Source organism: Amblyraja radiata, chromosome 6 (genome assembly GCF_010909765.2).
Source record: "Amblyraja radiata isolate CabotCenter1 chromosome 6, sAmbRad1.1.pri, whole genome shotgun sequence".
Lineage (NCBI taxonomy): Eukaryota > Metazoa > Chordata > Chondrichthyes > Rajiformes > Rajidae > Amblyraja > Amblyraja radiata.
In genome coordinates this window covers 91196887-91224293 of record NC_045961.1, presented here as the reverse complement: position 1 = coordinate 91224293, position 27407 = coordinate 91196887, and the positions used below count along the sequence as shown (strand labels likewise).

The 27407-nt window shown below is 39.8% G+C and overlaps 2 protein-coding genes across 3 annotated transcripts in view; one reads left to right on the top strand and one right to left on the bottom strand.

Annotated features, from left to right (window-relative positions):
• p4ha3 (prolyl 4-hydroxylase subunit alpha 3) overlaps nucleotides 1–13344 on the top strand; it is a 70775-nt gene extending 57431 nt beyond the window's left edge. Inside the window, exons 10-13 of the mRNA XM_033023205.1 lie at nucleotides 3177–3239; nucleotides 3658–3726; nucleotides 11187–11283; nucleotides 12747–13344. Coding sequence (XP_032879096.1) covers nucleotides 3177–3239; nucleotides 3658–3726; nucleotides 11187–11283; nucleotides 12747–12817 — 300 coding nt within the window. The 3' untranslated portion in view covers nucleotides 12818–13344. The remainder of the gene's footprint in view (nucleotides 1–3176; nucleotides 3240–3657; nucleotides 3727–11186; nucleotides 11284–12746) is intronic.
• A 6250-nt stretch (nucleotides 13345–19594) lies between these two features.
• Nucleotides 19595–27407, bottom strand: part of ppme1 (protein phosphatase methylesterase 1) — a 45223-nt gene continuing 37410 nt past the window's right edge. The window contains exons 12-14 of one of the 2 annotated variants that reach the window (XM_033023204.1): nucleotides 27230–27294; nucleotides 26451–26518; nucleotides 19595–23992 (exon numbers count right to left, since the gene is read on the bottom strand). In XM_033023204.1, coding sequence (XP_032879095.1) covers nucleotides 23977–23992; nucleotides 26451–26518; nucleotides 27230–27294 — 149 coding nt within the window. In that variant the 3' untranslated portion in view covers nucleotides 19595–23976. Of the gene's footprint in view, nucleotides 23996–26450; nucleotides 26519–27229; nucleotides 27295–27407 lie in introns of both variants that reach the window. The other variant, XM_033023203.1, reaches the window with a different exon arrangement.

Below are 27407 nucleotides of genomic sequence, written 5' to 3'. Positions count from 1 at the left end.
TTCCTATTAAATCTACCCCCTCTCACCTTAAAACTATATCCTCTGGTGTTGAGGCAGAGCTGCCTGTGACCTACCCTGTAGGTAGGAGGGAGAGGACCCAGGGAGATGTGTCCTCTGGCTGCAGCATCTGAAAGTAACGCTAATAATCTTAGAATGTAAGTTAACCATTTGGGACGAAAATGAAGAAAAGTTTCGTCAGGCATAGGCTTACAATTGGATGGATGTCGCTACCCTAAGCGGCTGCAGATGTTGTGAATATTCATACCAGTGAAGCTGAGCTCCTGCCTCCAAGGGTTGTATGTCTTGCCAATGTCAGTTGCACACATGTGCTCCGACTTGTTATCAAGCAACTGAACCATTAGACATAGAAAAAACATAGAAAATAGTTGCAGGAGGAGGCCATTCAGCCCCTCGAGCCAGCACCACCATTCATTGTGATCATGGCTGATCGTCCCCAATCAATAACCCGTGCCTGCCTTCTCCCCATATCCCTTGATTCCACTAGCCCATTAAGTCAAATTTAACTACACCAATTGGTGTATGTGATAATAAATGTCCTTTGTATCCTCTATCTAACTCTCTCTTAAATCCATCCAGTGATTTGGCCTCCACTGCCCTCTCTGGCAGGGAATTCCATAAATTCACAACTCTCTGGGAGAAAAAGTTTTTTCTCATCTCAGTCTTAAATGGCCTCCCCTTTATTCTAAGACTGTGACCCCTGGTTCTGGACTCGCCCAACATTGGGAACATTTTTCCTGCATCTAGCTTGTCCAGTCCTTTTATGATTTTGTATGTTTCTATAAGATCCCCCCTCATCCTTCCAAACTCCAGTGACTACAAGCCTAGTCTTTTCAATCTTTCCTCATATGACAGTCCCGCCATCCCAGGGATCAATCTCGTGAACCTACGCTGCACTGCCTCAATCACAAGGATATCCTTCCTCAAATTAGGAGACCAAAACTGTACGCAATACTCCAGATGTGGTCTTACCAGAGCTCTATACAACTGTAGAAAAACCTCTCTAATCCTATACTAAAATCCTCTTGTTATGAAGGCCAACATTCCATTAGCTTTCATTCACTGCCTGCTGTACCTGCACGCCAACTTTCAGTGACAGGTGTACAAGGACGCCCAGGTCTCGCTGTACCTCCCCCTTACCTAACCTAACCTAACCCCATTGAGATAATAATCTGCCCCCTTGTTTTTGCCACCAAAGTGGATAACCTCACATTTATCTATATTATACTGCATCTGCCATGCAACGGCCCACACACTCAACCTATCCAGGTCACCCTGCAACCTCCTAACATCCTCTTCACAGTTCACACTGCCACCCAGCTTTGTGTCATTCTACCACAACAAGTGAGCAATCCTATCTTCCTCATTGGTGACCCTCGGACTATCTTTGATCGGACTTTACCTTGCACTAAACATTATTCCCTCATGTATCTCTACGCTGTAAAGGGTTTGACTGTAATCATGTATTGTCTATCCCCGGCACGTTAGCATGCAACAAAAGCTTTTCACTGTACCTCGGTACACGTGACAATAAACAAACTGATCAGAACTGGGGGCTTCCAGCCGAAGGCCCCAGCTACATTCCAGGTTGCTAGAGCTCTGGTAGCAACATAGAAAGATAGAAAAATAGGTGCAGGAGTAGGCCATTTGGCCCTTCGAGCCAGCACCGCCATTCAATATGATCATGGCTGATCATCCAACTCAGTATCCCGTACCTGTTTTCCCCAAATCCCTTGATTCCGTTAGCCCAAAGAGCTATATCTCACTCTCTCTTGAAAACATCCAGTGAAATGGCCTCCACTGCCTTCTGTGGCAGAGAATTCCACAGATTCACAACTCTCTGGGTGAAGAAGTATTTCCTCCTCTTTGTCCTAAATTGCCTACCCCTTATTCCTAAACTATAACCCCTGGTTCTGGATTCCCCAATATGCGTAATAATTTTCCTGCATCTAGCCTGTCCAATCCTTTAAGAATTTTATATGTTTCTATAAGGTCCCCTCTCATCCTTCTAAATTCCAGTGAATACAAGCCCAGTTGACCCATTCTTTCATCATATGTCAGTCCCGCCATCCCAGGAATTAACCTGGTGAACCTCAATAGCAATAATGTTCTTTCTCAAATTAGGAGACCAAAATTGCACACAATACTCCAGGTATGGTTTCAACAGGGCCCTGTCCAACTGCAGTAGGACCTCCTTGCTCCTAAACTCAAATCATCTCACAATGAAAGCCAACATGTCATAGCTTTCTTCACTGCCTGCTGTATCTGCATGCTTGCTTTCAGTGACTGATGTACAAGCACACCCTGGTCTCATTCCATCTCCCCTTTTCCTAATCCAACACCATTCAGATAATAATCTGCCTTCCTGTTCTTGCCACCAAAGTGGATAACCTCACATTTATCCACATTATACTGCATCTGCCATGCATCTGTCCACTCACCCAACCTATCCAAGTCACCCAGCAGCCTCATAGCATCATCAACGCAGCTCAGACTGCCACCCAGCTTTGTGTCATCTGCAAACTTGAAGATGTCACATTTAATTCCCTCGTCTAAACCATTATTATATATTGTAAATAACTGGGGTCCCAGCACCAAGCCTTGCAGCACCCCATTAGTCACTGCCTGCCATTCTGAAAAGGACCTACCCTTTGCTTCCTGTCTGCCAACCAGTTCTTTATCCATGTCAATATCCTACCCCCAATACCATGTGCTTTAATTTTGCTCGTGTGGGACCTTGTCAAAGGCTTTTTGAAAGTCCAGATATAAGTTCAGTAACTTCCATATGTCACCAGAGATTCTAGTTATAATCCAAAGACATACTAAAGGTCAATGAATGTTTCTCCATTAAAAGATATGTTGATAAGTGTGAGTTGAAGATATAATCAGTTGGTGGTGCAAGCTCGAGGGCTGAATGTCTCGATCATGCTCATATTGTTCTGTGTATTGCTGTGAACTTTAACCCACTTTAAATGTTTGCCATTCTAATTCAAGAAAATAAATATTAGTTCTTTTATCAATGGACAATAACATACAATTCTGGAAAACATAGTAAAAAATACAAACATTGAAGGCGTTAAGTCTCTGATCTTTTAGTCTAAAGACACACGAAAACGATCATTGCTTAATAATATTTTTTCCTTTTTGATTTGCATTAGTCACCAAACAGTTCACTGTATAGGATGAAATCTGGAAACAGGGTGGCAACGTTCATGATATATGTAAGTATTGATTTTTTTAATTTTCTGTTGAAATGCCATCCACCAGCAAAACTCAATCTATTTAGTCAGTTTCCTTTAGAGGAAATGTGCACATTTCTATTCTTTCCCCCATTTCCTCTCTGGTTGTAATACCAAAGATACTGCTTCTCTGCGATTCTCAAATCAAGTTGAATTTATTGTCATGTGTGCAAGTGTGGTAAAGGTATAGGTACAAAATTGCTATGAGCCTCTAAATCCTATCATATGGCTCAGAGTCATCTTGTTCAGACAGCAAGATTTGCTATGCTGATATAAAGTAACAAGCATGCAATAATAGTTCGCTTTGGCAGATTATTTGTTTCTCTTCATGGTCATGATACCAGTTTAATGTTTAATGGTGAAGTGTTCTCATAAGTCCCACTGTGCTTATCTTTTTCAGTTGAGTGGAGTAGAAGCTGGAGGATCAACTGCTTTCATTTATGCTAACTTTAGTGTTCCCGTTGTCAAGGTGAGTGGAATGCACCTTATTCTCATGTCATAAGTAATAAGAGCAGATTTAGGCCATTTGGCCCATCAAGTCTGCTCTGCCATTCAATCATGGCAGATCGATCTCTCCCTCCTAACCCCATTCTCCTTCCTTCTCCCCGTAACCTCTGACACCTGCACTAATCAAGAATCTATCTAAGGTACACAAAAATGCTGGAGAAACTCAGCGGGTGCAGCAGCATCTATGGAGTGAAGGAGATAGGCAAAGTTTCGGGCCCAAACCCTTCTTCAGAATCTATCTATCTCTGCCTTAAAAATATCCATTAACATGACCTCCACAGCTTTCTGTGGCAGAGTATTCCACAGATTCACCACCCTCTGACTAAAGAAATTCCTCCTCAATTCCTCCTAATTTTGTCTCATTTAGTGCTAAGAGAACTCAACAGGGCAGGCAGCATCTGTGGAGGGAAACGAGCAGACAAGCAGAATACTTGTGTTCTACTAAGGCTTGCTGGATTTCCCGGTTGATATCCATTTCAATTTCTCCTCCCATTCGCAGGACAGATCCTACTTCAGACTGATGGAGTAGTGGGGAGAGAAAACTGGTAAAGAGATGCGAGGGGAAGGAGTGGTACAAAAACTGACAAGTAATGGTAGATTCAGGTGAGGATGAGTGATTGGCAGATGGATGCCGGTTGTAAAAAAAAGGCTAGCGGTAAAATGGAATTCAGAGGGAACCAGTTAAGGAAGGGAGAAGAAGTCCTGGGATGTCAGGACTTTCATATGAAGAAAGCCTGGATAGACTTGGCTTGTACTCGCTAGAATTTAGAAGATTGGGGGGGATCTTATAGAAACGTACAAAATTCTTAAGGGGTTGGACAGGCTAGATGCAGGAAGATTGTTCCCGATGTTGGGGAAGTCCAGGACAAGGGGTCACAGTTTAAGGATAGAGGGGAAATCCTTTAGGACCGAGATGATAAAAACATTTTTCACACAGAGAGTGGTGAATCTCTGGAACTCCCTGCCACAGAAGGTAGTTGAGGCCAGTTCATTGGCTATATTTAAGAGGGAGTTAGATGTGGCCCTTGTGGCTAAAGGGACCAGGGGGTATGGAGAGAAGGCAGGTATGGGATACTGAGTTGGATGATCAGCCATGATCATATTGAATGGCGGTGCAGGCTCGAAGGGACCAATGGCCTACTCCTGCACCTATTTTCTATGTTTCTATGTTTTTAAGAGAAGTGATCTGTAAAACCAGAGGGAGGGATAATGAGTGAACGGGGAGGTGGGAAGAGGGTGGAGAGAAAGAAGATGGGGAACACGGATTGGGGAGGGACAGGAGATAGTGGGCAGAAGAGGTTTAAAGAACTGGGTGACAGGGGCAGTGGGAGGAAGGCGTGCAGCCAGGGGGCGGAGAAACAGGTATATGAGAATGAGGGTGGGAAACTTACCTGAAGCTGGAGAAATCAATGTTCATGGCACTGGGTTGTGGACTATCCAAGCAAAAATGTGAGATTCTGTTCTTCAAATTTGAGTTGGGGCGGAGAAGGTGGATTGAAAAGTCAGCATGGGAATGGAGAGGGGAATTTAAAATGGTTAGCAAACTGGGAGATCCAACAAGTCTTCGCAAGTACAGCAAAACGGTCACCTAGTCTACACTTGGTCTCACCTTGAATTAAACATTTATAAAAATAAAATTGCTGACTCAGCATGCTACCATTTCTTTGTTGTCAGTAGGTTATAGGTTCAAATCCTATTCTTGGACCTGCACATTGATACTGAACAAGGCCAAAGTTAATCCTGAGATAGATTACTGGTTACTCGTTTCATTTAATGTAATCAATGACATTCTCTGAATGTAACATCAATAACAGGATTGGCAAGTGCTTGGCAAGATATTAATTTCAGCCTTTCAGTCCTGAAATGAGGTTAATCAAGTCAAGAGTGTTTAATTTTCATATGCATCGGGTATGGAACAATAACATTCTTACTTGTTGAAACTTTACAGGCAAATAAACACAATAACACAACAAATAAATATACTATAATCAATAATTACTAAAAGTATGCAGTATTGAATAAATTAATTCAGAGTAATGGAGTTAGTGCAATAAATTTGGTTCTTATAAATGTTGTTTCTTTTCAAAGACACCTCCTCTATTCCATCATTTTTACGAAAGATCCCGACCCAAAACAGTCATTGCGTCTATTTCCCTACCTAGATGCTACCTGATCTATTAAGTTCCTCCAGCAGTTTGTTTATTTCTCAGGATTTTATTATGTGATAGGAGCAGATTTAGCCCATCAAGTCTGCTCCGCCATTCAATCATGGCTGATCTAACTCTCCCTCCTAACTCCATTCTCCTGCCTTCTCCCCATAACTCCCGATACCCGTACTAAACAAGAATCTATCTCTGCCCAAAAAATATCCATTGTCTTGGCCTCCACAGCCTTCTGTGGCCGATTTCCACAGATTCACCACGTCCTTTAATTCTGAGGTTGTGACCTCTAGTCCTAGACTCTCCCACTTGTGGAAACATCCTCTCCACATCCACTGCATCCAAGCCTTTCATGTAAGTTTCAATGAGGTTATCTGCAATTATTTCTCGTGTCACCATTCATCAAAAGGTTTATCCTGGATGAGCTGCTGAAGTCTTGTTATGGCATATTTCTTTTTTTGTCATGTTTGCAATGAGATGGAAATTATGTCAGGTTATATAATATTAAGCTTGTGAGGAGTGAAAATCGAATAAGGACGTTTTTTGTGATATTATGAACGTTCGTTGCAGAGTAGAAATGTCAAGACACAAAATGGTGAGCGTGTACTTGACATGTTTTTAATGTGAGATCACTCTATCTGGCTCTTTCCCAGCTCGTTCCTGGCACCCAATAAGCCTTGCTACACCACAGGACTGATGCTGTGCTTTATTAGGCATTATATCTGTAAAGAATGGTGTTGATAATTTTGTGTGGAGGTGTCAGGCAGTGGGGAGTCCCACCACTTTCAGGTTGACTTCAGGGCAACTGCACTCTAATTTTACACAGCTCATCTGCACCTAATTTGTTACAAGAATTCAGCATCAGCAGCGGTGAGCTCATTGTATGCCGATTAGTCAGACTTCTGCAAGTGGGATTGTACATGGCTGACACAATTATTCGTATGCCAAACCACTCACTTCAGTAAATGCTAAAGGGCTGTTCCAAATGAATCAGCATCTTGCGCTCTGGACATTCCACCTCAAATGAATACAGTAGAAAAAAAGAGGAGTTTCTTGATTATTGTAAAGTCTTTAAGGAAAGCTGCTGCCATTTTTCCTTAACTTATCGATTGAACCCCAATTTCAAATTAATTCCTTTCCTTATTAAGTTTAGCATCTGATTAAAATGTTGTGGAATAGCAATGGATTACAACCCTAAGACTTTGGTGAATTGTATGCAGTATTATTCAAATACCTTGAAAACCTTGTTATGTTAGCAGATTAGGCAACACAAGCTTCCTTTAATGTAGCAAAAAACACTCAAGGGTTGTTTCAATTAGGTTGCTTCTCACTCTTCTAAACTCCAGCAGATACGAGCCTAACCTGTCCAACTTTTCTTCATAAGACAACCAGTCCACTTCAGGAGTCAGTCCAGTAAAGTTTCTCTGAACGGCTCCCAATGCATTATTATCCTTCCCTAATGGGGCTGTCCCACTGCACGAGTTAATTCAAGAGTTCTCCCGAGTTTCCCCTGATTCGAACTCGGAGATTTACGGTAATAGCCGCTCGTAGGTACTCGGGGCTCTCGGGGGACATTCTTCAACATGTTGAAAAATCTTCACGAGTCTTCCCGAGCTTACCATGTTTCCCAGAGTACCTGCCGTTAGCGTTACGAGCCGCTAAGAGATGTCCCAAGCTCCGACGTACCCGCGACGTACATTCTACGTGCTTATCAGGAGTTTGATTTTTTTTTTTAACTCGGGAGAGCTCTTGAATTACCTCGTACAGTGGGACAGGCCCTTTAATAAGGAGACTATTCAGGACAGGATGTGAACTCACCAATGTTTACAAACCTGTTATGCTTCTTCTTTTCGTGTCCATCGTGTTACAAATGTTGACCTCGCTGTCATCGTCCGTCCTGAACAGTAAGAATTTCATTATTCCGTTTCAGGACAAATTACAATAAAACGCTCTTTTTTTTTTTTTTAATATTTTATTTTATTAGAAGTAAGTACAGTCATATGGCACCAAAGTGCCTAATATATATTTTCATAATACATTTTATGTACAATTTCTTCTTTTTTTTTTTGTTACATTGAAAAAAGATTAGAATAAGAAAAAGAAGTTAGATAGTAAAGGATAGAAAGATGTGAAATATATAGTGTGTGAAAAAAGAAAACGAGTAAATGAAGAAAGTTGAGAGAGAAAATAGAGAAAAGAAAATAAAATAAAAAAGAAAAGAAAAGGAGATCATTATTTATAATCTTGACCAACCCTCGTCCAGTCCTGAAACAGTTATTTTTTTACAATTGTGTTGCACCATATGATTCCAAAAAAAAGACGAATGGAGACCAACTCGTTATGAATTGGTCTGATTTATCCATTAGGAGGAATCGCATTTCCTCAAGATGAGCGGTGTCCAACATACTTGCAATCCACATTTTAAGCGTTGGTATTGATGTACCCTTCCAAAATTTAAGAATTAATTTTTTTGCTATTATTAAACCATAGTTAAGGAATAGATTTTGAGATGTGTTCAATTTATTCCCATCTTCCATTACGCCAAATATAATCATTTCAGTATTAGGTTCCATTCTTGTCTTGAACAATTTTGTAAATATTTCAAAAATATCATTCCAAAATCTATAAAGTTTTATGCAGGAAACTAAGGAGTGTGTTATAGTTGCCTTTTGGGCTAGACATTTATCACAAGTGGCGGATATATTTGGATAAAATTTGTTCAATCTTGTTTTTGAATAATATAATCTATGTACAATTTTAAATTGAATTAGATTATGTCTTACATTAACGCTCTTGACTTGACTCTTGGACTCTGCCTGAGAATTATAAAGTAACAATTGACACTGAGTCAAAGAAGGAGATGCAGGCAAAAGGATGCAAGAAGTTTCTTAAAGGAGGAAATAGAAATAAATAGGTAGTGAGAGAATTTGTGGACATAGGGACCTGGCAGCTGAAGGGTTTACTGTCAGTGTGGAATGATTAAATGTAAGGTGCAAGACGGAGCCAGAATTGGAAGAGTTGAGCTTGAGAATTACAATTAGGAAGAGGCAAGGCAATGATCACATTTTAAAACAGCAACAATCATTTCAAAATCAATTATTTGCAAATAGGACTACCTTTAATGGGCATCTTGGTCAGAATAGAGGAGTCAGGTTGAGGGACCTGTTTTCATGCTAGTATGACTAGCATTAAAACAGCTCTGTCAACAATAGCTCTGTCAACAAATGTTCCACCTTCAGAAATATTTCCATAGAAACTGCGTGTGCAAAGTATGAAGTTCAGATATTTTTGTAACATAGCCAAGAATTGGAGAAATCTTCTCTATCACAGTGATGAGTTCTGTGAGAGAATTTAGCAATAGAATGAAACACAGCAAACATGGAAAGGTTTGCAGATAGGAAAGTGTTAGAGGGATATGGGCCAAACACGAGCAGGTGAGACTTGTGTAGACCGTGCATCTTGGTCAGCATGGGCAAATTGGGCCGAAGGGCCCGTTCTGTGCTGAATGACTGAACAATCACAAATTGCTCTTGATTTTCATTTTAATGATTTTTAGATCTAGCGTTTTGTTTTATTTTAAATGAAGAGCTGTCATCCATTTGTGTTGGAATGAACTGCAGATACTGGTTTAAATCGAAGATAGACACAAAATGCTGGAGTAACTCAGAGATGGGACAGGCACCATCTCTGGAGAGAAGGAATGGGTCGAGTCCCTTCTTTAGACTGTCATCCATTTCTGTTTAACCCTACAAATTAACTATTTGGCCAGTGGGTAAGAAAGAGGCGCTGGAAGCAGGTACTTTCACAATATTTATCAGATTGATCGGCAAGGCTATCCACCAAGTGCTGGTCAATGGGATTAGGATAAAAGGGAATTTGATGTCAGCAGTTAGTTGATAGGCTGAAGGGCCTGTCTCTGTGGTGCATGACACTAAGGTAGAGAATGGTTACTTTCCTTGTCCTAAATTGTGGAGGCCTGAGCCATTGATCTATGGATATGTTTGAATATCATTCTGGTAGCTGGATAATTTAAATTCAAGTGGTGACCTTTGCAACTTGTAGTTTGTTGTTTTAAAACCACTTCTGTTTCATTAATGTCCTTCGGGGCAGGAAATCTGCCACGCTTACCCTGTCTGGCCTCAACGTAAACCTAGACCCAGAGCAATGTGGTTAACTCTTAAACGTCCCTTGAAATGACTCGGGGTCATTTGGGGATGGGAAATAAATGTGAACCAGACAGCAAAGCCCGCATCCTGCCAGTGAATAAATATCAAACAAAAAGCAGGTTTGCAATTTCTCATAGACCTAACTATTGAATATTTGACAGATATTCACTGAAGGTTTGCACTAATGACATGTAATAATGTACACTTTGAATGTTCTTAATCCATAAAGTACCCACTACCATCCCATTTTTTCCATGGTTGTAAGTTGCCATGGAATGAATGGACCCTTTTCTTCCCCAACTGTGCTTCCCCTGCTGTGCCCGTCAGTTTCAGTAACACTGAAATCTAACAAATCCACCGGAGTATTAGTCTCTATGATCAACCCAATTACCCAAAAGAAAATGTGGGCATCATCCAGCAAGCTTTCAAAGACTGCCAGGATGAGTGAACTTGTAATACTGAAGCGATTGTCAAAGTCAAAGAACCACGAATGCTAGAAATCTGAAATAAAAACAAAGTAGAAGGGTCGAGATGGCCTGTTTCCGTGCTGTAATTGTTATATGGTTATATACTGGATACTCGCAGGCAGTAACTGTAGAAAAAAAAGTTTTATGTTGAAGACCCTTCATCATAAATTGATATTATAAAATTATCAAATGCTGTGTTTTCACAGCTTCTTTCACCTGTTACATTCATAATCATAAAAGTAGAACATCTCAATTTATGATGCCCATTATGACAATCTATGGATTTTTCTGCCACAGAAGGCAGTGGAAGCAAATTCTCTATGCTTTCAAGAGAGTTAGATAGAGCTCTTAAAGATAGCAGAGTCAGGGGATATGGGGAAAAGACAGGAACGGGGTACTGAGTGTGGATGATCAGCCATGATCACAGTGAATGGCAGTGCTGGTTCGAAGGGCAGAATGGCCTACTGCACCTGTTGTCTTTTGTCTATAAAGTACTATTATAAAAATCACATTCATTGTGTAAAAAAGTAAATAACACTTTAATTCAAAATGTATATGTGAATAATATTATAAACATTCAGCTTTTTCTGTTGTTTTTCTATTATTAATTATGCTTTTTTTTTTTTAAAGAATGCAGCACTATTTTGGTGGAATCTTCACAAAAATGGACAGGGCAATGCAGATACGCTCCATGCTGGCTGTCCTGTACTGGTCGGGGATAAGTGGGGTATGTGGAAGAATCACGTTTTCATGAATAATTTGTGATGTGCGCTTCTTAAGATGAGAACTCATATTCTGCATTAGGCCAGAGGAAGTAAAGATAGAAAATTGGGAAGGTTGTTTAATGTTGTAAAGTGATTTGGATATTAAAGCTGCCGGAGGTAAATGCAGATACAATTGTAACATTTAAAAAGGTCAAATGCAGGCAAAGGGGATTAGCATAGACAGGCATCATGGTCGGCATGATCGAGTTGGGTCGAAAGACCTGTTTTTTATGCTGTCGACTTCAATGGCCCTGGCCCTATTTACTATTCTGTGCACTGCTTCTCAGCCTTATCAGTCTCCTGCTGCTTTTAAAGCTTGGTAATAATGTGAGCACTAGAATCTGATTCAATTTAGCCCCAGCTTTACAAATTGTACAATGTAATTTGTGTTGCCTTGCAGAATATTGGTTTTGATCCCAGGGAAACTTTCTGTGATTCTGAGTCAACTTGCATCTGAGTGCTTAAGTTTCTAGTTTTACATCTGCAAACGCGTCTGTTAGAGTTTCTCATCGTACAATGCTTTTCCTGATCAGAAGGTTTAATGCACAGAGGGATTTGGTGCTCAGCAGGATTTGCTTATACTTGTGCCTCATGCTTTTTTCACCCTCCTACGTTTCTGGCTAATGTCAAGGTAACCCTCACCAGCCTCACCATACAGGAAACTATTTGACAGCACTGTCGTTTAAGGCAGGCAGGTGGAAGCAGTTAGGAAGTACTTGTGATTTACTGCTGTTTATTTTGGACAGTCAAGAAATGAATGTCGGGATTGGAATTTAAAATTTGGACTGCTGCATTAATATCACTCTGCATGTTTTGGAGTTAAAATAATTTAACACGTACTTATGGTAATGTCCATGCACTGTTAAAGGGGGTTCATGTTAACAGATTTACACTAAGGACAAATTAATTTGGATTTAAAAGCAGCTGTCTGCTTAAAAGGCTGTCTGAATAATGCAAATATGCAATACATCATTCACTCCTTACCACAAATAATTTAAGAAATTAAACAGCTGTGAAAGAAAGACCACAGTATAACACAGGTGACTAAAATGATGCTGTCAGCGCATTGAAAATAATGGGAATGTAACAGTAAAATGTGAAATTTGTTATAAAACCACAAGATACTTTGAATGAAGATTTTTTGAATTATTATTGAAGTAATTTACTGAAAATATCAGATTTGTAATGACATTTTTAAATTGTACCTCAGTACATGTGACAACAATAAACCTAAACCTAATATTCACTACTTTTGTTTTATTTCCATTAATAATAAAAACTAATTATCGTTTTTCTCCCCCACCTGAATAAATTCAATAATTAGTCTTAATTATCAATTTGTTTAACCAAAACAGAGAAGAGCAGTTTTATAACCTGAAATTATTTAACAACTGTTCTCTTTTTTTTTTTTAAAACCTCTTTTAAGTGGCTAACAAGTGGATCCGAGAACACGGGCAGGAGTTCCAAAGAAAGTGTGGAGCTGACCCAGATGAGTAAGAGACCCGTCTGTCGTGGGTCCTCTTGGAGTGCAAGAACCTGTGCTGTACAGTGGAGAGGAGTGGCACCATGTGTGTCTGAAATATCGACTGGGAACTCGAGACTATTCTGCACTGGATTCAGGAAACATGGCCGGCTAAACCCTCTTTAGTACCGATTCTGCTCTGAGGAATGCAGCTGAACTGTTGTTAACTCCAGGCAATAAAGCTCTTCATCTGTGGAAAACATTCACCATCAGAACCACAATACGTTGCTCAATATATCCACTGATTCGGTCTCTGACTGCAGCCAGGGGAGACATTTCTGCTGAAGGTTTAAAGCAGATGCATCTGATGTGGAAAAACAGGATCAGAAAGTAAAATGAACTATTCACATGTGTATTGCGAGGGGAGAGAAAAGAAAACAAAAAAGGTCCTCGAATGAAGAACGAGGATTAATTTATAAAAGAAACTCTAAAGCAGACTTATTGCATCATGCATTTCTGAGGGTAATTTCCTTAGGCAATTAAATAAGAAAATGAAATGGAACAAAGGCATGTGATTTTCTCATTATTAAATGATCTATGTGATTTAATTTTGTGATACACATCATAGGTTAGTTTTGAGATACAGAATGGAAACCGGCCCTTCAGCCCACCAAGTCCATACTGACCATCAATCACATGTTCATACTAGATCTTTATTATCCCACTTTTGTATCCACTCTCTACGCAATAGGGGGAATTTACAGAGGCCAATAAACCAACAAACCCTTATGTCTTTGGGATGTGGGAGGAAACTGAAGCACCCGAAAGAAGCCCACCTGGCCACAGAGAGAACATGCAAACTCCACACCAAGGTCAGCATCAAAACTAGGTCTCTGGCACTGTGAGGCAGCAGTTCTGTCAGCATAGCTACCCTTGTAAATGTTGAACCGTATACATCCACTCCTGCACTCAACCTTACCTTGCAAGGAAGATATCGAAATTACTCGTTATTTGTCACCATAGTATTAATATTACATCACCAATGTTACTATGAAGCAGGAAAAAAAAAAAAAAAACTGCTGGAAGAACTCTGCAGGTCCGGCATCTCTGGAGGTAGAGATAGTCAATCGTGCGGGTTGTAATTCTGCTTCAAGACAGAGGTTGTAAAGTGGAGATAGCTCTTATAAAAAAGTGAGAGAGAGGAGTGAGGCAGGATCTGTGCAAACTATCGGTGGATCTAAGTGAGGAGGGTTTGACAGGAGATGGTGCCAGGTGGGGAAGGGGAAACAAACTGGGTAGCAGAGGCTGGGACAGGGAATGACAAGGTATGCAAGAGGGGCTTGGTGGATCAGAAGGAGAGAACAAGAAACAAGAGTGGGTGTGGTTACCTGAACATGGAGAATTCAATGTTCACACCGTTGGGTTGTAGATTTTCCAGGCAGAATATGAGGTGATGTTCTTCTACTTTGCCAGTGGAGGAGGTTTTGGACAAATAGGTCATTGTGGGATTGGGAAGGTTGGCGCAACTTTCATCATTGTTCAACTTCTGTCAAGGAGAAGCCATACTTCAGCCTCGTTAGACCTCATTTGGACTACGCAGTTGCAGCATGGGACCCATACACAAATAAAAACATTTCATCCATTGAACGTGTCCAAAGACAGGCAGCTAGATTTGTTACTAACACCTATGAGAGAGAAGCGAGTGTCACCAAACTTCTGAATTCTCTGGGGTGGAACCCTCTCCAAGACAGACGTGAAGCTCACCGTTTGACCTGTTTTTACAAAATGTTAAATGGTCAGCTCGACATAGACTACAAGACCTACACCAAACCCAAACCAATTAGGAGCAGACAAGGGCATTCGATCCAATTTGTGATCCCAGCTACAAAGACAGATGTATACAGCAATTCGTTCTTCCCCCGCACAATTAAAGCATGGAATAATCTCCACCCAACTATAGTTACCCAACCAGATGCAACTAAATTTAAAGTAGCTCATTCTTCCCAATAACCCTTTCTGGCTTAAGCCCTCCCTTCACCACCTCCAGTTTAAATTCCATTTGGAATATTTTGCAGGACCAAGAACCAAGAACCAAATGTCAGACAGCTGTAAAGAATGTTGTTTGTACGAAGAACTGCAGATGCTGGTTTAAAGAAGGGTAAAGATGGTATATGTCCAATTATCCTATTATAATTTTGTAGCTTTCAAAATGTTTTTAATAACATCAGTCGTCACGTGTGTAAAAAGAAAAGACTCCTCCTATAATATGGTCACCACTAATGCAAACACAGGACGGAGAACCGGAATCAGGAAATCATCGTGAAGCTGACGGTACTTCCAATCTTTCAGATTCAATTTTAAAATAACTTCAGATTCAAAAACTGGCACAGCAAGATATATTGGGGTGAAAAACCCCATCTCTGGAGCGATTACTTAAAAGGTTACAGATGACAATGTGGGAACCTATTTTGAGGGGATTAATAATCTCATTTTAAAGTGTTCTAGTACATACAGGGGTAGGATATGTCCATGGAAATGTAGATAAATAGGTGCAGGAAGATTCGGCCCTTCGAGCCAGCACCGTTCATGGCTGATCATCTAAAATCAGTACTCCATTCCTGCTTTTTCTCCATATCCCTCGATTCCATTAGCTCCAAGAGCTAAATCCAACTCTCTCTTGAAAACATCCAGTGAATTGACCTCCACTGCCTTCTGTGGCAGAGAATTCGAGATTCACAACTCTCACCTAAATGGCCTAATCCTTATTCTTAAACTGTGACCCCTGGTTCTGGGCTCCCCAAACATCAGGAACATTTTTCCTGCATCTAGCCTGTCCAATCCTTTAAGAATTTTATATGCTTCTATAAGGTGTCCTCTCATCCTTCTAAATTCCAGTGAATACAAGCCCAGTTGACCCATTCTTTCATCATATGTCAGTCCTGCCATCCCAGGAATTAACCTGGTGAACCTCAATAGCAATAATGTTCTTTCTCAAATTATTGCCTCTCATCCTTCTATATTCTGGTGAATACATGCCCAGTCGACCCATTCTTTCATCATGTCGGTCCCGCCATCCTGGGAATTAACCATTAAGAAACTATGTTGCACTCCCTCAGTAGTAATAATGTTCTTCCACAAATTAGGAGAACACTATTGCACATAATATCCAGGTGCAGTCCCACCAGGGCCCTGTACAACTGCACTAGGGCCTCCTTGCTCCTAAACTCAAATTCTCTTGCAATGAAAGCCAACATGCCATTAGCTTTCTTCACTGCCTGCTGCGCATGCATGCTCACTTTCAGTGACTGATGGTCTCGTTGCACCTCCCCTTTTCCAAAAATCTGCCTTCCTGTTCTTGCCACCAAAGTGGATAACCTCACATTTATCCACATTATACTGCATCTACCATGCATCTGCCCACTCACCCTAGTCCTAGTCGCCCTGTTGCCTCACAGCATCCTCCTCGCAGTTCACACCGCCACCCAGCTTAGTGTCATCCACTAACTTGGAGATGTTACATTTAATCCTCTCGTCCAAATCATTAATATATATTGTAAATGACCGGGGTCCCAGCAGAGCCTTGCGGCATTTCACCAGTCACGGCCTGACATTCTGAAAAGGGCCCATTAATTCCTACTGTTTGCTTCCTGTCTGCCAACTATTTCTCTATCCATGTCAATACCCTACCCCCAATACCATGTGCTCTGATTTTGCACACTAATATGTGTCCATGTAATTTGCACACTAATCTCTTGTGCCCATGTCAGGTATAGAATAATATACAATGCTGGAAATACTCATCCAGTCACCAGCATCTGAGGAAAGATTAGCAATGTTAATGTTTCAGTATCCCTATCTTTCATTAGAACTGATGCCAAGTCTTTGACCTAAAACATGGTTTCTCTTTCCCCAGATGCCGCCTAAGCTGCTTAGTGTTTCCAGTATTTTCTGTCTTCATTTTTATTTCCAACATCTGCAATTCATTTTCAATTCCAAGTGACATATTTAAGAGAAGACATTAGAAATAAAATTGTATGTATTTTAGTGATTCATTTTAGTGAACTGCATTTAAACTAAATACATATTTCCACAAGAGGGAAGTGTCTGCATTAAAGGATGAAATTAAAATTATATTTACAGTATATTCATAGACTTTGCATTAGGATCTCTACCATAGTTCTTGCAGACATGGAAAAGAAATGGATGCTTTTGGATCGACAGTACCATTCTTAGCCATCCTTTTATGTACAATTCCATGGTGAAGTACTACTTTGTTAAATGAAAATGTCAGATTGCATAATATGTATTGGTGGCTTGAAACACAATATGCAAAAGATAATATTTGAAAACAAGTTTTGGTTTTGTAAGTCCTTTGCCATTTTAATATAAACAGATGAAGAACTTCTATTCAGACATTGAGAAAAAGGAACAAAAGTAGGTCATTTGGCCACTCAAGCTTGCTTCAACATTTAATAAGACCAGGCCAATAAGAATCAACTTTCCCGCTCACTTTTCCACCCTTTTCCCCCTAATCCTGAATTCTCTTAATGTTTAAAAACCTTTGCCACCGTTTAATATATTCAAGGATTCAGCCTCTTGCACGTTTCCGCGGCAAGACATATATAAAGACTCTCAATCTTTAGAGTTAAGAAATGCTTTCTCATATGGAGGTTAGGCAGTTGATTATCTGAACTGAGATGGATTAGTAAAGAGGAAAGCACGGCAAGAACTGGTTGTCCTTGTGCATCAATTGATGACAGTATACATCCAGCTGCAGACACGTAAGATTGAAAATTATATGTTGGCCTTGTAGCCAGAAAAATTGAGTATAGGGGCAGGGGGGCTGTGTTAGCTGTGAGGAGGATGCTAGGAGACTGCAAGGTGACTTGGATAGGTTGGGTGAGTGGGCAAATGTTTGGCAGATGCAGTATAATGTGGATAAATGTGAGGTTATCCACTTTGGTGGCAAAAACTGGAAAGCAGACTATTATCTAAATGGTGGCCAATTAGGAAAAGGGGAGATGCAACGAGACCTGGGTGTCATGGTACACCAGTCATTGAAAGTAGGCATGCAGGTGCAGCAGGCAGTGAAGAAAGCGAATGGTATGTTAGCTTTCATAGCAAAAGGATTTGAGTATAGGAGCAGGGAGGTTCTACTGCAATTGTACAGGGTCTTGGTGAGACCACACCTGGAGTATTGCGTAGTTTTGGTCTCCAAATCTGAGGAAGGACATTATTGCCATAGAGGAGTGCAGAGAAGGTTCACCAGACTGATTCCTGTGATGTCAGGACTTTCATATGAAGAAAGACTGGATAGACTCGGCTTATGCTTGTTAGAATTTAGAAGATTGAGGGGGGATCTTATAGAAACTTACAAAATTCTTAAGGGGTTGGACAGGCTAGATGCAGGAAGATTGTTCCCGATGTTGGGGAAGTTTCTCGTACCTTTCTCGTACATCAGTGGAGCTGCACACTAAATCTCGTTGCACTGACGTGCAATGACAATAAGATATATTATTATTATTATTATTATTATTAAGTTGTGGACAAGGGGTCACAGCTTAAGGATAAGGGGGAAATCCTTTAAGACCGAGATGAGAAAAACATTTTTCACAGAGTGGTGAATCTCTGGAACTCTCTGCCACAGAGGGTCGTTGAGGCCAGTTCATTGGCTATATTTAAGAGGGAGTTAGATGTGGCCCTTGTGGCTAAAGGGATCAGGGGGTATGGAGAGAAGGCAGGTACGAGATACTGAGTTGGATGATCAGTCATGATCATATTGTATGGCGGTGCAGGCTCGAAGGGCCGAATGGCCTACTGCTGCACCTATTTTCTATGTATCTATGGATGTCTTATTACATTTAGGGATGTAATGTTGAGGCTCCATAAGGCGTAGGCAAAGCCACATTTGGAATATTGTAAGCAATTTTGGGCACCATATCTGAGGATGTTCTGGCTCTGGAGAGGATCCAGAAGAGGTTTACAAGAATGATCCCAGGAATGAGTAGGTTAACCTATGATGAGAATTTGGCAGCACTGGGCCTGTCCTTGCTGGATTTTAGAAGAATGAGGGGGGATCCCATTGAAACATACAGAATAGTGAAAGGCTTGATTAGAGTGGATGTGGAGAGGATGTTTCCACGAGTGGGAGAGTCTAGGTCATAGCCTCAGAATTAAAGGACATTCTTTCAGGAAGGAGACATTTCTTTAGTCAGAGGGTGGTGAATCTATGGAATCCTTTGCCACAGAAGGCTGTGGAGGCCAAGTCAGTGGATATTTTTAAGGCAGAGATAGATAGATTCTTGATTGTCAGAGGTTATGGGAAGAATGCAAGATAATGGGGTTAGGAGGGAGAGATAGATCAGCCATGATTGAATGGCATAGACTAGATGGGCCAAATGTCCTAATTTTACTCCTATCCCTTATGACACGGTGGTCTAATATCAACCCCAGGGTGGCTCATCTTACGTTGATTTCTATGAGGTGTCTGACAGGAAGATTGAGATTACACAAACAGTTTTAAGTAGTCTCAGCAAGTGAACCCAAACACTGCCTCACAAAATTGGTGCAATCTTTCATGGGTTAGTTAAGAGCACATTTTGACATATTTTTAAGCAATTTGTTTTCATGCTCTCTTTTAGTTTCTTTGATTTGTACATTCATCATATGTTTTCTGTGGATTAACTTTTCTGAGGATTGCTAACCAAACTTGTTAACTTAACTGAGATAGTTTGGTCTGGTGTTATACTCCATCTAGTGCCCAAACAAAGAATTTCGAAGTCGGTTGTAATTTTCAGTAAAGAGTTCAAATATTTCACACTCTGGTATTGAATTTATTCCTTGCGTAAAATAATCATTACAGCAAGTTCAATGAAATAAGCAAATAAAGTTCCACAATAGTTTCACTACTAACTACAAAATGAATTGTTTCACAGTTATTGAACAACATGGCCTTGGAGTGCAAGCGAGAAATGAAATAAAATTAATTTATTTCATCCATCTGTTTCATACATTTCCTCTCTAGAAACAGAATGAATTTAAACCTGCAATCATTTAAATTCTTGCAAACATAATTTTTCTAGGATAGAATTGTGTAGATTCTCATGCAAAAGGTCTCTTAATACTAAACAATATTATTGAGTTTCTTCTACAAAACAATGCTGATGCATACTAGACCTTGTTCATGAGTAAACTTACTCTGGTTTGAATAGTAACATCCGCTCTTGGTTTAAACCACAGCGGTAAGATCCTGACTAAGTATTATAGCAACAGTTGGACTTTAGGAAAAGTAAGTCACATTTGCCTGTATTGGGTTTTTTTTTAAGACGCTGAAATAGAATAAGACACTTGTAAATATTGGCCAGTTCAATGTAAATGAAATTCCAAAATAACCCCAGAGCAAATTCTTAAACAAGCATTACTTTCACTTTGCCATCCACATTATTACTCATATCACAAAGATGTGACACAATGCACATATGTTAAGCATATACCCCTACTAATTGATGCTAACATGCATGATTGCATTGTGCACAGAGAAATTTGGACATTGCTGCATTCACTCAGGATGCCCCAGGCATGATGCAATTTTGCATCTGCTGACAAGGAAACAGAAGTGCAGCAATTGCTGCAGATTGCAGTCTCCCAAATTAAAAAAATAGCATGCTGATTGCAGTTGCTTTCAAGATATTCCTACTTAAGCGTTTTACTTCGCACTTTTACACTACCATGAGGAAATGAAGCAGGAATGTCACACATTGGACATTTAGAACCAAAGTAATTGTGGAAATCCAGATTTAGTGAGCACAGCATTACTCATCTTACGTCAAATTTGTTCAGAACATTTGCATCCAACCACACATTTCTTTCAATCCCCATCCGATTAGCTTTATATTTTTCTCTGGTTAAAATATTTGTGATCTTTTACTCTCAGTGGGAACAGCAAGTTGTTTTGGTGCTAAGAACTTACTCACCCTCTGGAACCTAGCAAAATATTCTCATACACTTTTCAGGGAATGTTTGATTTTACATGCAGGATCAAGTGCTACATTAATAAACCACTTCTTGAGCACTCGCCACCTTGCACTGAACTTTGTCTCTAAATCATGTTTAAAAAAATCCAAGTGTATATTTGGAAAATCATTCCCATTACCGTTATGTATTTGTTCCAGACACCAAGATAATTTTAGCAGAAACCTTTAAAGAACTTAATAGCTAAAATGCTACGCTAGTTCTGTACTAATCTATTAATTTAAGCAGACTTACTCTCCTAGGTTATATCTGACATTTATTCACAATTTCAATAAGTAAAGGTACATTTACAAAAGGGCAAGAACAAGCCTGAATAAAAACAGGAATAAAGATACCAAGGCGTTGGAGAAACATGAAGTTCTACCAACTTGCAAATTACAAATTAATTTTTAGTTTTGTTCACTTCTTATAAAGGCTTAGTTGGGATTTAACAAGATCTTAAAGTTGTGGATCCATAATGAAGGTAAAATTAAAACAAAACTGCTTCCAAATTTTACCAATAATATTTCCAAGTAAAAAATAAGAAAACAGTTCTGGGCAGTTTCTCAGTTAAATCAAACTTTACTAAAGCATTGAAAGTTGGCATTAAGTAAAAAGCCTCATTCAGAAAGAAAATGTGTATCCATTGCCTTTCTCACTGAAGTTAGTCTATATATTGACGCTCAAATTTGTAATTCTAAAATATAAATTTTCCTTTTATTTTAAAAATATATAATTTGTGCTAATACTTTGTAGGAAACAGGCTTAAGTATATTTATCTTTATTCACCATTTGTGAAAACAATAGTGGGAGTCAAATAGCTTTAGAGTTCTCAGACCAGAAAGCAAATATCTAAAGAACAAGATGAAATAAAATTTGCTGCAAGTGTCCGTCTTGAATATAAGTGTTGCATATTAAGTTAGTAAAGGGCTAATCTAGATCTGATTTCAGAAGTGCTCCATTATCTACAAAGATAAAAAGTATACAGAACTAAAAACTGAAAAGGCTTGAAACTTTCTACCTGACAGGCAGCATCTGTGGAAAGAGAAACAGTTAAGTTTGGAATTATGACCTCGAATCAATGTAGACATACAGGCTGAACTTTCAGAGAAAAGAGTAGAGGAAAGAAAATGTAAAAAATCCAATGTCTTTGGAGAGACATTACACTTGTCCAAATGGTCATCCACAGCCATCCTATACAATCATGATCTGAGGCAAATCAGCATTGTACTCATCCCTTTCAGGGTGGCCTTCTTAATTACATATGTAAACATCATGAATGTGGTACTGGTGGGCTACATTGACAAATGGGTGCCAGAAGGATGTGCCTTGAAAGGCAGCTGGTTAGGCTGTGGTGGAGCTGGAGAACCTTAAAATACAGACACAAGGAACTGCAGATGCTGGTTTACAAAAGAGGATATAAAGTGCTGGAGATACTCTGACAGCTTCTCTGGAGAACCTCTGACAGCTTCTCTGGAGAACCTCTGGCAGCTTCTCTGGAGAACATGAATAGGTCACCAGCCACCAGAAAGAAGGGGCCTGCCTCGAAACGTCACCTGTTCATGCTGCCTGCCCCACTGAGTTACTCCAGCACTTTATGTCTGAAAATGCAGACAGCTGCTGTTATGCGCAGTTATATTTTTCAATTTGGGAGAAGTCTGACATTAGGTACCCGGCTGCAATTAGTACAATAAAGAGCCAAAGACCTATTTTAGGTGAGCACATTGGGCACACAAAGGAAGAACAGCAATTAAAATACTGCTGGAGTCTGGAATGAGAATGGTAGTTCAACCCTAAGCCCTGACTCTCTCTCTCACCATCCTCCCTCTCTTCAGCTACAATAGAATATTGATTTTTCATCACAATTTATCAGATTTGCAAGTGAGATCAGAGTTTTAGTCATCTTTCTAAATAAAACCAAACCTCACTTTTTCTTATTTAATGTCAATATTATTGGCAATAACAATGTCCACATGTAGCAGTGCAAAATTCCAGTTACAGAAACATCTAATAAAGTAGCCCAAAAAAGACATTTCAGCCGTTTCCTTTATAGATGCCATCTGATCTGTTGGGTACTTGCAGCAGATACTCTCTGTTGATGTGAGCAGTTTTGTGCATTTTCGGTGACCTTGGCGAGCTTTGTTCCATTCTTATGCTTCACGCTTAGTGAAATGAGTCCAGCCTTACATTGAAGAAGACTTGGAAAAAGTTATCTCAACAGTTCAGAGGATCAGCTGACTCTTTCTAGGTATATATTGTACTAAAATTATTTTTAAATCTGTAATGAATATGGATGCTGTATAGATCTGGTGGATACCCTCATGCAGCTATTTTGCCTGATAACAAGAAAACATGACACATTGCTGAGTAAAGTAAAATATAAGTGATCTTTTGTCACCCATGTGTTCCACCAGCCAACATCTTAAGACAATAGTGTTACTATGATCTAAACACTTACTTTTTTTCCCCATAAACAATTTGGATCATACTAAATGAAATAAACATCATATCTCGTCACAATAGAAATCAAAACATGTGCAAAATCATTTGTTTGTCAACAATTAAGGCCAATATAGTTTGATCCCAGAAGCACATTCTAAAGTCATTTTAAATCAGATTATGCCTCAGTATGGGTGTCGAGTAGGAGTATTTGCACTCTAACAGCTAAAGTTGCAAACCAAAATCCAGCAGCTTATTGTATTTGGTTGGGTTGTCCTGCAAACTTGCACTTGTATTTCTCTTTTTATTTCTTTGATTTCTGACTTTGGAAATACTTCACTAGAAGAATAACAAATTCAATTTTAAAACTCGCTCAAACTTAACCACAGGCATTACTATCTCAAACACACAGTTCCAAAGCACATCTTAAATCTTTAACCAACAGTACAAAAGTAAATGCTCCCAGGTTCTAAAGCAAAAATGTGTGCAAGAAAGAAATACACTGTCTGAGCAAGCAATCCCCTTTTAATTGATTTTAATCTTCGAATCACAAACAGGTTGTATTATTCAACCATTGTGCAGTGCCAGATTCTACCAATGAATGCAGTGGAGTGGTGGAGGAATCTGGACTTCTGTCATTCCCAGCTTCTCTGTATTAGATTAGGTGGATGGCAATATGTGGATACTTCACAGTGGCCCCTGGTGCAGCTAGACGCAAAGTTGAATCTGAAGGCTGCTGGATCTATTAAAAACTGGGGAAACTGCTGAAACAAAACAAAGACATCTTAGGTTTACTGTTAATGAATCATGCATCAAGATACTCTTTCTGGTCAGCAACATTATCCATGCACAAATAATAGATATAACTCAGGAGGTGGTACCATAGTTGTGGGCAGTGGGCAGATGTTATAGACCTGCACGGGAAGGTAGATGCTCCCATCCCCATGAGTCTCGGGCAGATGGGGCTCGTCATCCTGGGAAGGCAGTCCATCTAGGAGAGGGAAAACTCTGATTTAAAACATCCACTGCCTTGTGGCCATATCCAGTCATGGAAAAGGCTCCTGGAGTAAACCTCAAGAAAATCCAGAGTCGGAGCCCCTAAGGCAGTTCGTCGTTGTCTACAACCTCGCTCTGGCATCTCCTGCGACAGCGCTGGTGCCCAAACTGTAACGGCCCTGCTGTTCCTTTGGATCGATCAGCGACGTGGAGAGAGGGGGGGGGGGGGGGGGGGGCTGCATGGGCCACAGCCTGTCCTCCATATGACATCGCCCAGGTTTGCATACGACCACACATCACCTGCAAACTTGGATGCATCACCCATAATCAAGCATGACCAAGGGGGGGCTACTAATTGGTATCATAGTGGTTAAGTTATTAGGCTGGCATCTGGAGGCCTGAAACACTAATCCAGTGGCACAACTTGAGTACCACCACAGAAACTGGGGAATTTAAATTCAAGTAATTAAATAAATCTGGAATGGAAAGCCATTGACGACAGCGGTAATCATGAAAATAGCCTCCATACACTAATGTCCTTTGGGGGAGGAGATTTGACATCCTTAATCCATCTGACATACACACAACCCCAACTTGTCAAAGCGGTTGCTTCTCATTCATGCAATATTTTGCAGTGACACTTCACATCCCATGAATGAATATACAAATATTAACCATTGTTTTATTTCTGTGTAAACAAAGGTTCAGCACTAGATCAGAGGGCAGCATTAGTCAGTCAATGTTTTTAAATATCTCGAGTCTTTACCAAATGTTTATCATGTGGCTAACCCAGGACACAGCTTCCATTAATAAACACCATATATGAAGATAGACACAAAAAGCTGGACAGACTGCATCTCTGGAGAAAAATAATTGGTGACGTTTCGGGTCAAGGCCCTTCCTCAGTCTCGACCCGAAACGTCAACTCGAGCTCTTTGTCTATCTTCAGTTTAAACCAGCATCTGCAGTTTCCTACACATCATATTTCTGTGGTTGGAACATGTTCCATGCACAAGTAGTCTGGAATAGCTTTTTGATCAAATGCTTGAATTGATATGTACAATCCCCATTATGTGCACAAGTCACCTCAAACAATAAATAATGTCTGTTCGTTTTAAAAACGAAACAAATTAGTTTAGTTTAGTTTAGAGATACAGCGTGGAAACAGGCCCTTCGGCCCACCAAGTCCGCACTGACCAGTGATCCCCTCACATTAACACTACCCTACACACACCAGGGGCAATTCACAGTTATACCAAGCCAATTAGCCTACAAACCTGTACATCATTGGAGTGTGGGAGGAAACCGGTGCTGCCAGAGAAAACCCACGCAGGTCACGGAGAGAATATACAAACTCCTTACAGACAAACACCCATAGTCAGGATCAAACCTGGGTCTCTGGCGCTATAAGGCAGCAACTCTACAGCTGTGCCACCATTTAAAAAAATAATAAATTCAAATGACCATAAAACTTAGGAGTAGAGCTAGGAAGCGGCCGCTCCAGACAATTCCAAGCCGCTGAGGAGTCTTCACCCGACGTCGGAGTTCCAGCTTTCCGGCAAGAGGGCCTGTAAACATCGGACTGGCTGCGGAGGCCACAATCGGCCTGACTATGGGTGAACAGGGGATGGGACTGGACTTTGCTGCCTTCCCCCACAGTGGGAACCATTGTGGGGGGATGTTTGTATGTTTATTGTTAAATTCTTTAATGTTGTGTCTTACCTTTATTCGTGTGCTGCATTGGCAAGTCAAATTTCACTACACCATTTGGTGTATGTGATAATAAATGTCCTCTGTATCCTTTGTACCATTCGGCTCATGGTCTGCTCCGTCATTTGATTATAACTGATCTATTATTCCCTCTCAACCCAATTCCCCAGCCTTCTCCCCGTAACTTTTGACATGGGAAAGCAATAGACTGTGTTCCCAATTTAGTGAGGTAGGAATGGGCCCCAAGATTAACATAATCAAAAAGGTATAGATGAAGAACGTAACAGAGAAAAACTCACACTGATATTGATTATTGAAGTAGAGATCATAGATTATTTGAATACAGAAATATTATAGGATTAATAAACCAATATTTGGTGATCAATAGATTTTTGGACACTATTATCAGGATCAGGAACTGGATGAGAAAGGGATCCACAGCAATCTTAATGGTGACCTTCATGCTGCAAATAATCAAATGCAGTATAGAAAACAATGGATAAAAAGTCTTACCTTTGGATATCACCCTTTGATTCTGTAAACTTGTTACGAATCATAAATGTTGCAAGTGCTTCTGCTACCTACAAAACAATGACAGTCTATATAAAGCTAGCTGCATGTGATGGATTAGATTTGAGCTCCAGTTTAGAAAGACCATCGTAATTAACAGATTGTAAATTTGTTTTAAAAAATACACTTGTCTTTCAAAATAAATCAAATTTTAAACTAAAATTCATGAAGATTTAATTTACTAAATAAAACACAAATACAAACCAGAAAGTACTGCAGGTCTGCAGCACCTCTGCAAATTCTGAGGAAGACCTCACATATGAAGTGATTTTTATGTCACAGACTAGACACCAAGTTACATTATTATTTTAAATTTGTGGCTTTTACAGATTTTGTTGGTTATACAAATGATTTTTTTTTTTAATTCCAAAGAATCCATATATGGCCAATTACTAATCAATTTTACTATCCTATACTGATCATTTATCACAAGACCTTTTCAAAATCTCAATGGTTCATTTTTTTTGATAAATGTACCAACTTGCAGCTACATTTGATTGCTTATTAAACTAGCATGAGCACAAACACCATTATTGTTCAAAATTGGTGATTTTATCAAAAGCTCCCACACGGGGTGCAACTACCAGACTGTCCTTGCAAATATTAATTGGTCACTTTTTTAACTTAATTCTGACTTGTAAGGTTTGGAATAACTTGAAATTTGAATACCACGAGTAAATTAAAGCAGTCGCTTTGAATGGAAAAGAATGGACTTTACTTACTTTGTCTGGGGCATCTTCATGTACAGCATGGCCACACTGTGGTAGGACTTGCATTTGAAATTTTCCTTTCAAGAAATACATATACAGAAATCATAATTATATTAGTGTTTTCATCATTCGATCGTTTCTATAGCTCCAAATTTTCATCAACACAGGAAGTGGCCATTTTAGACAATAG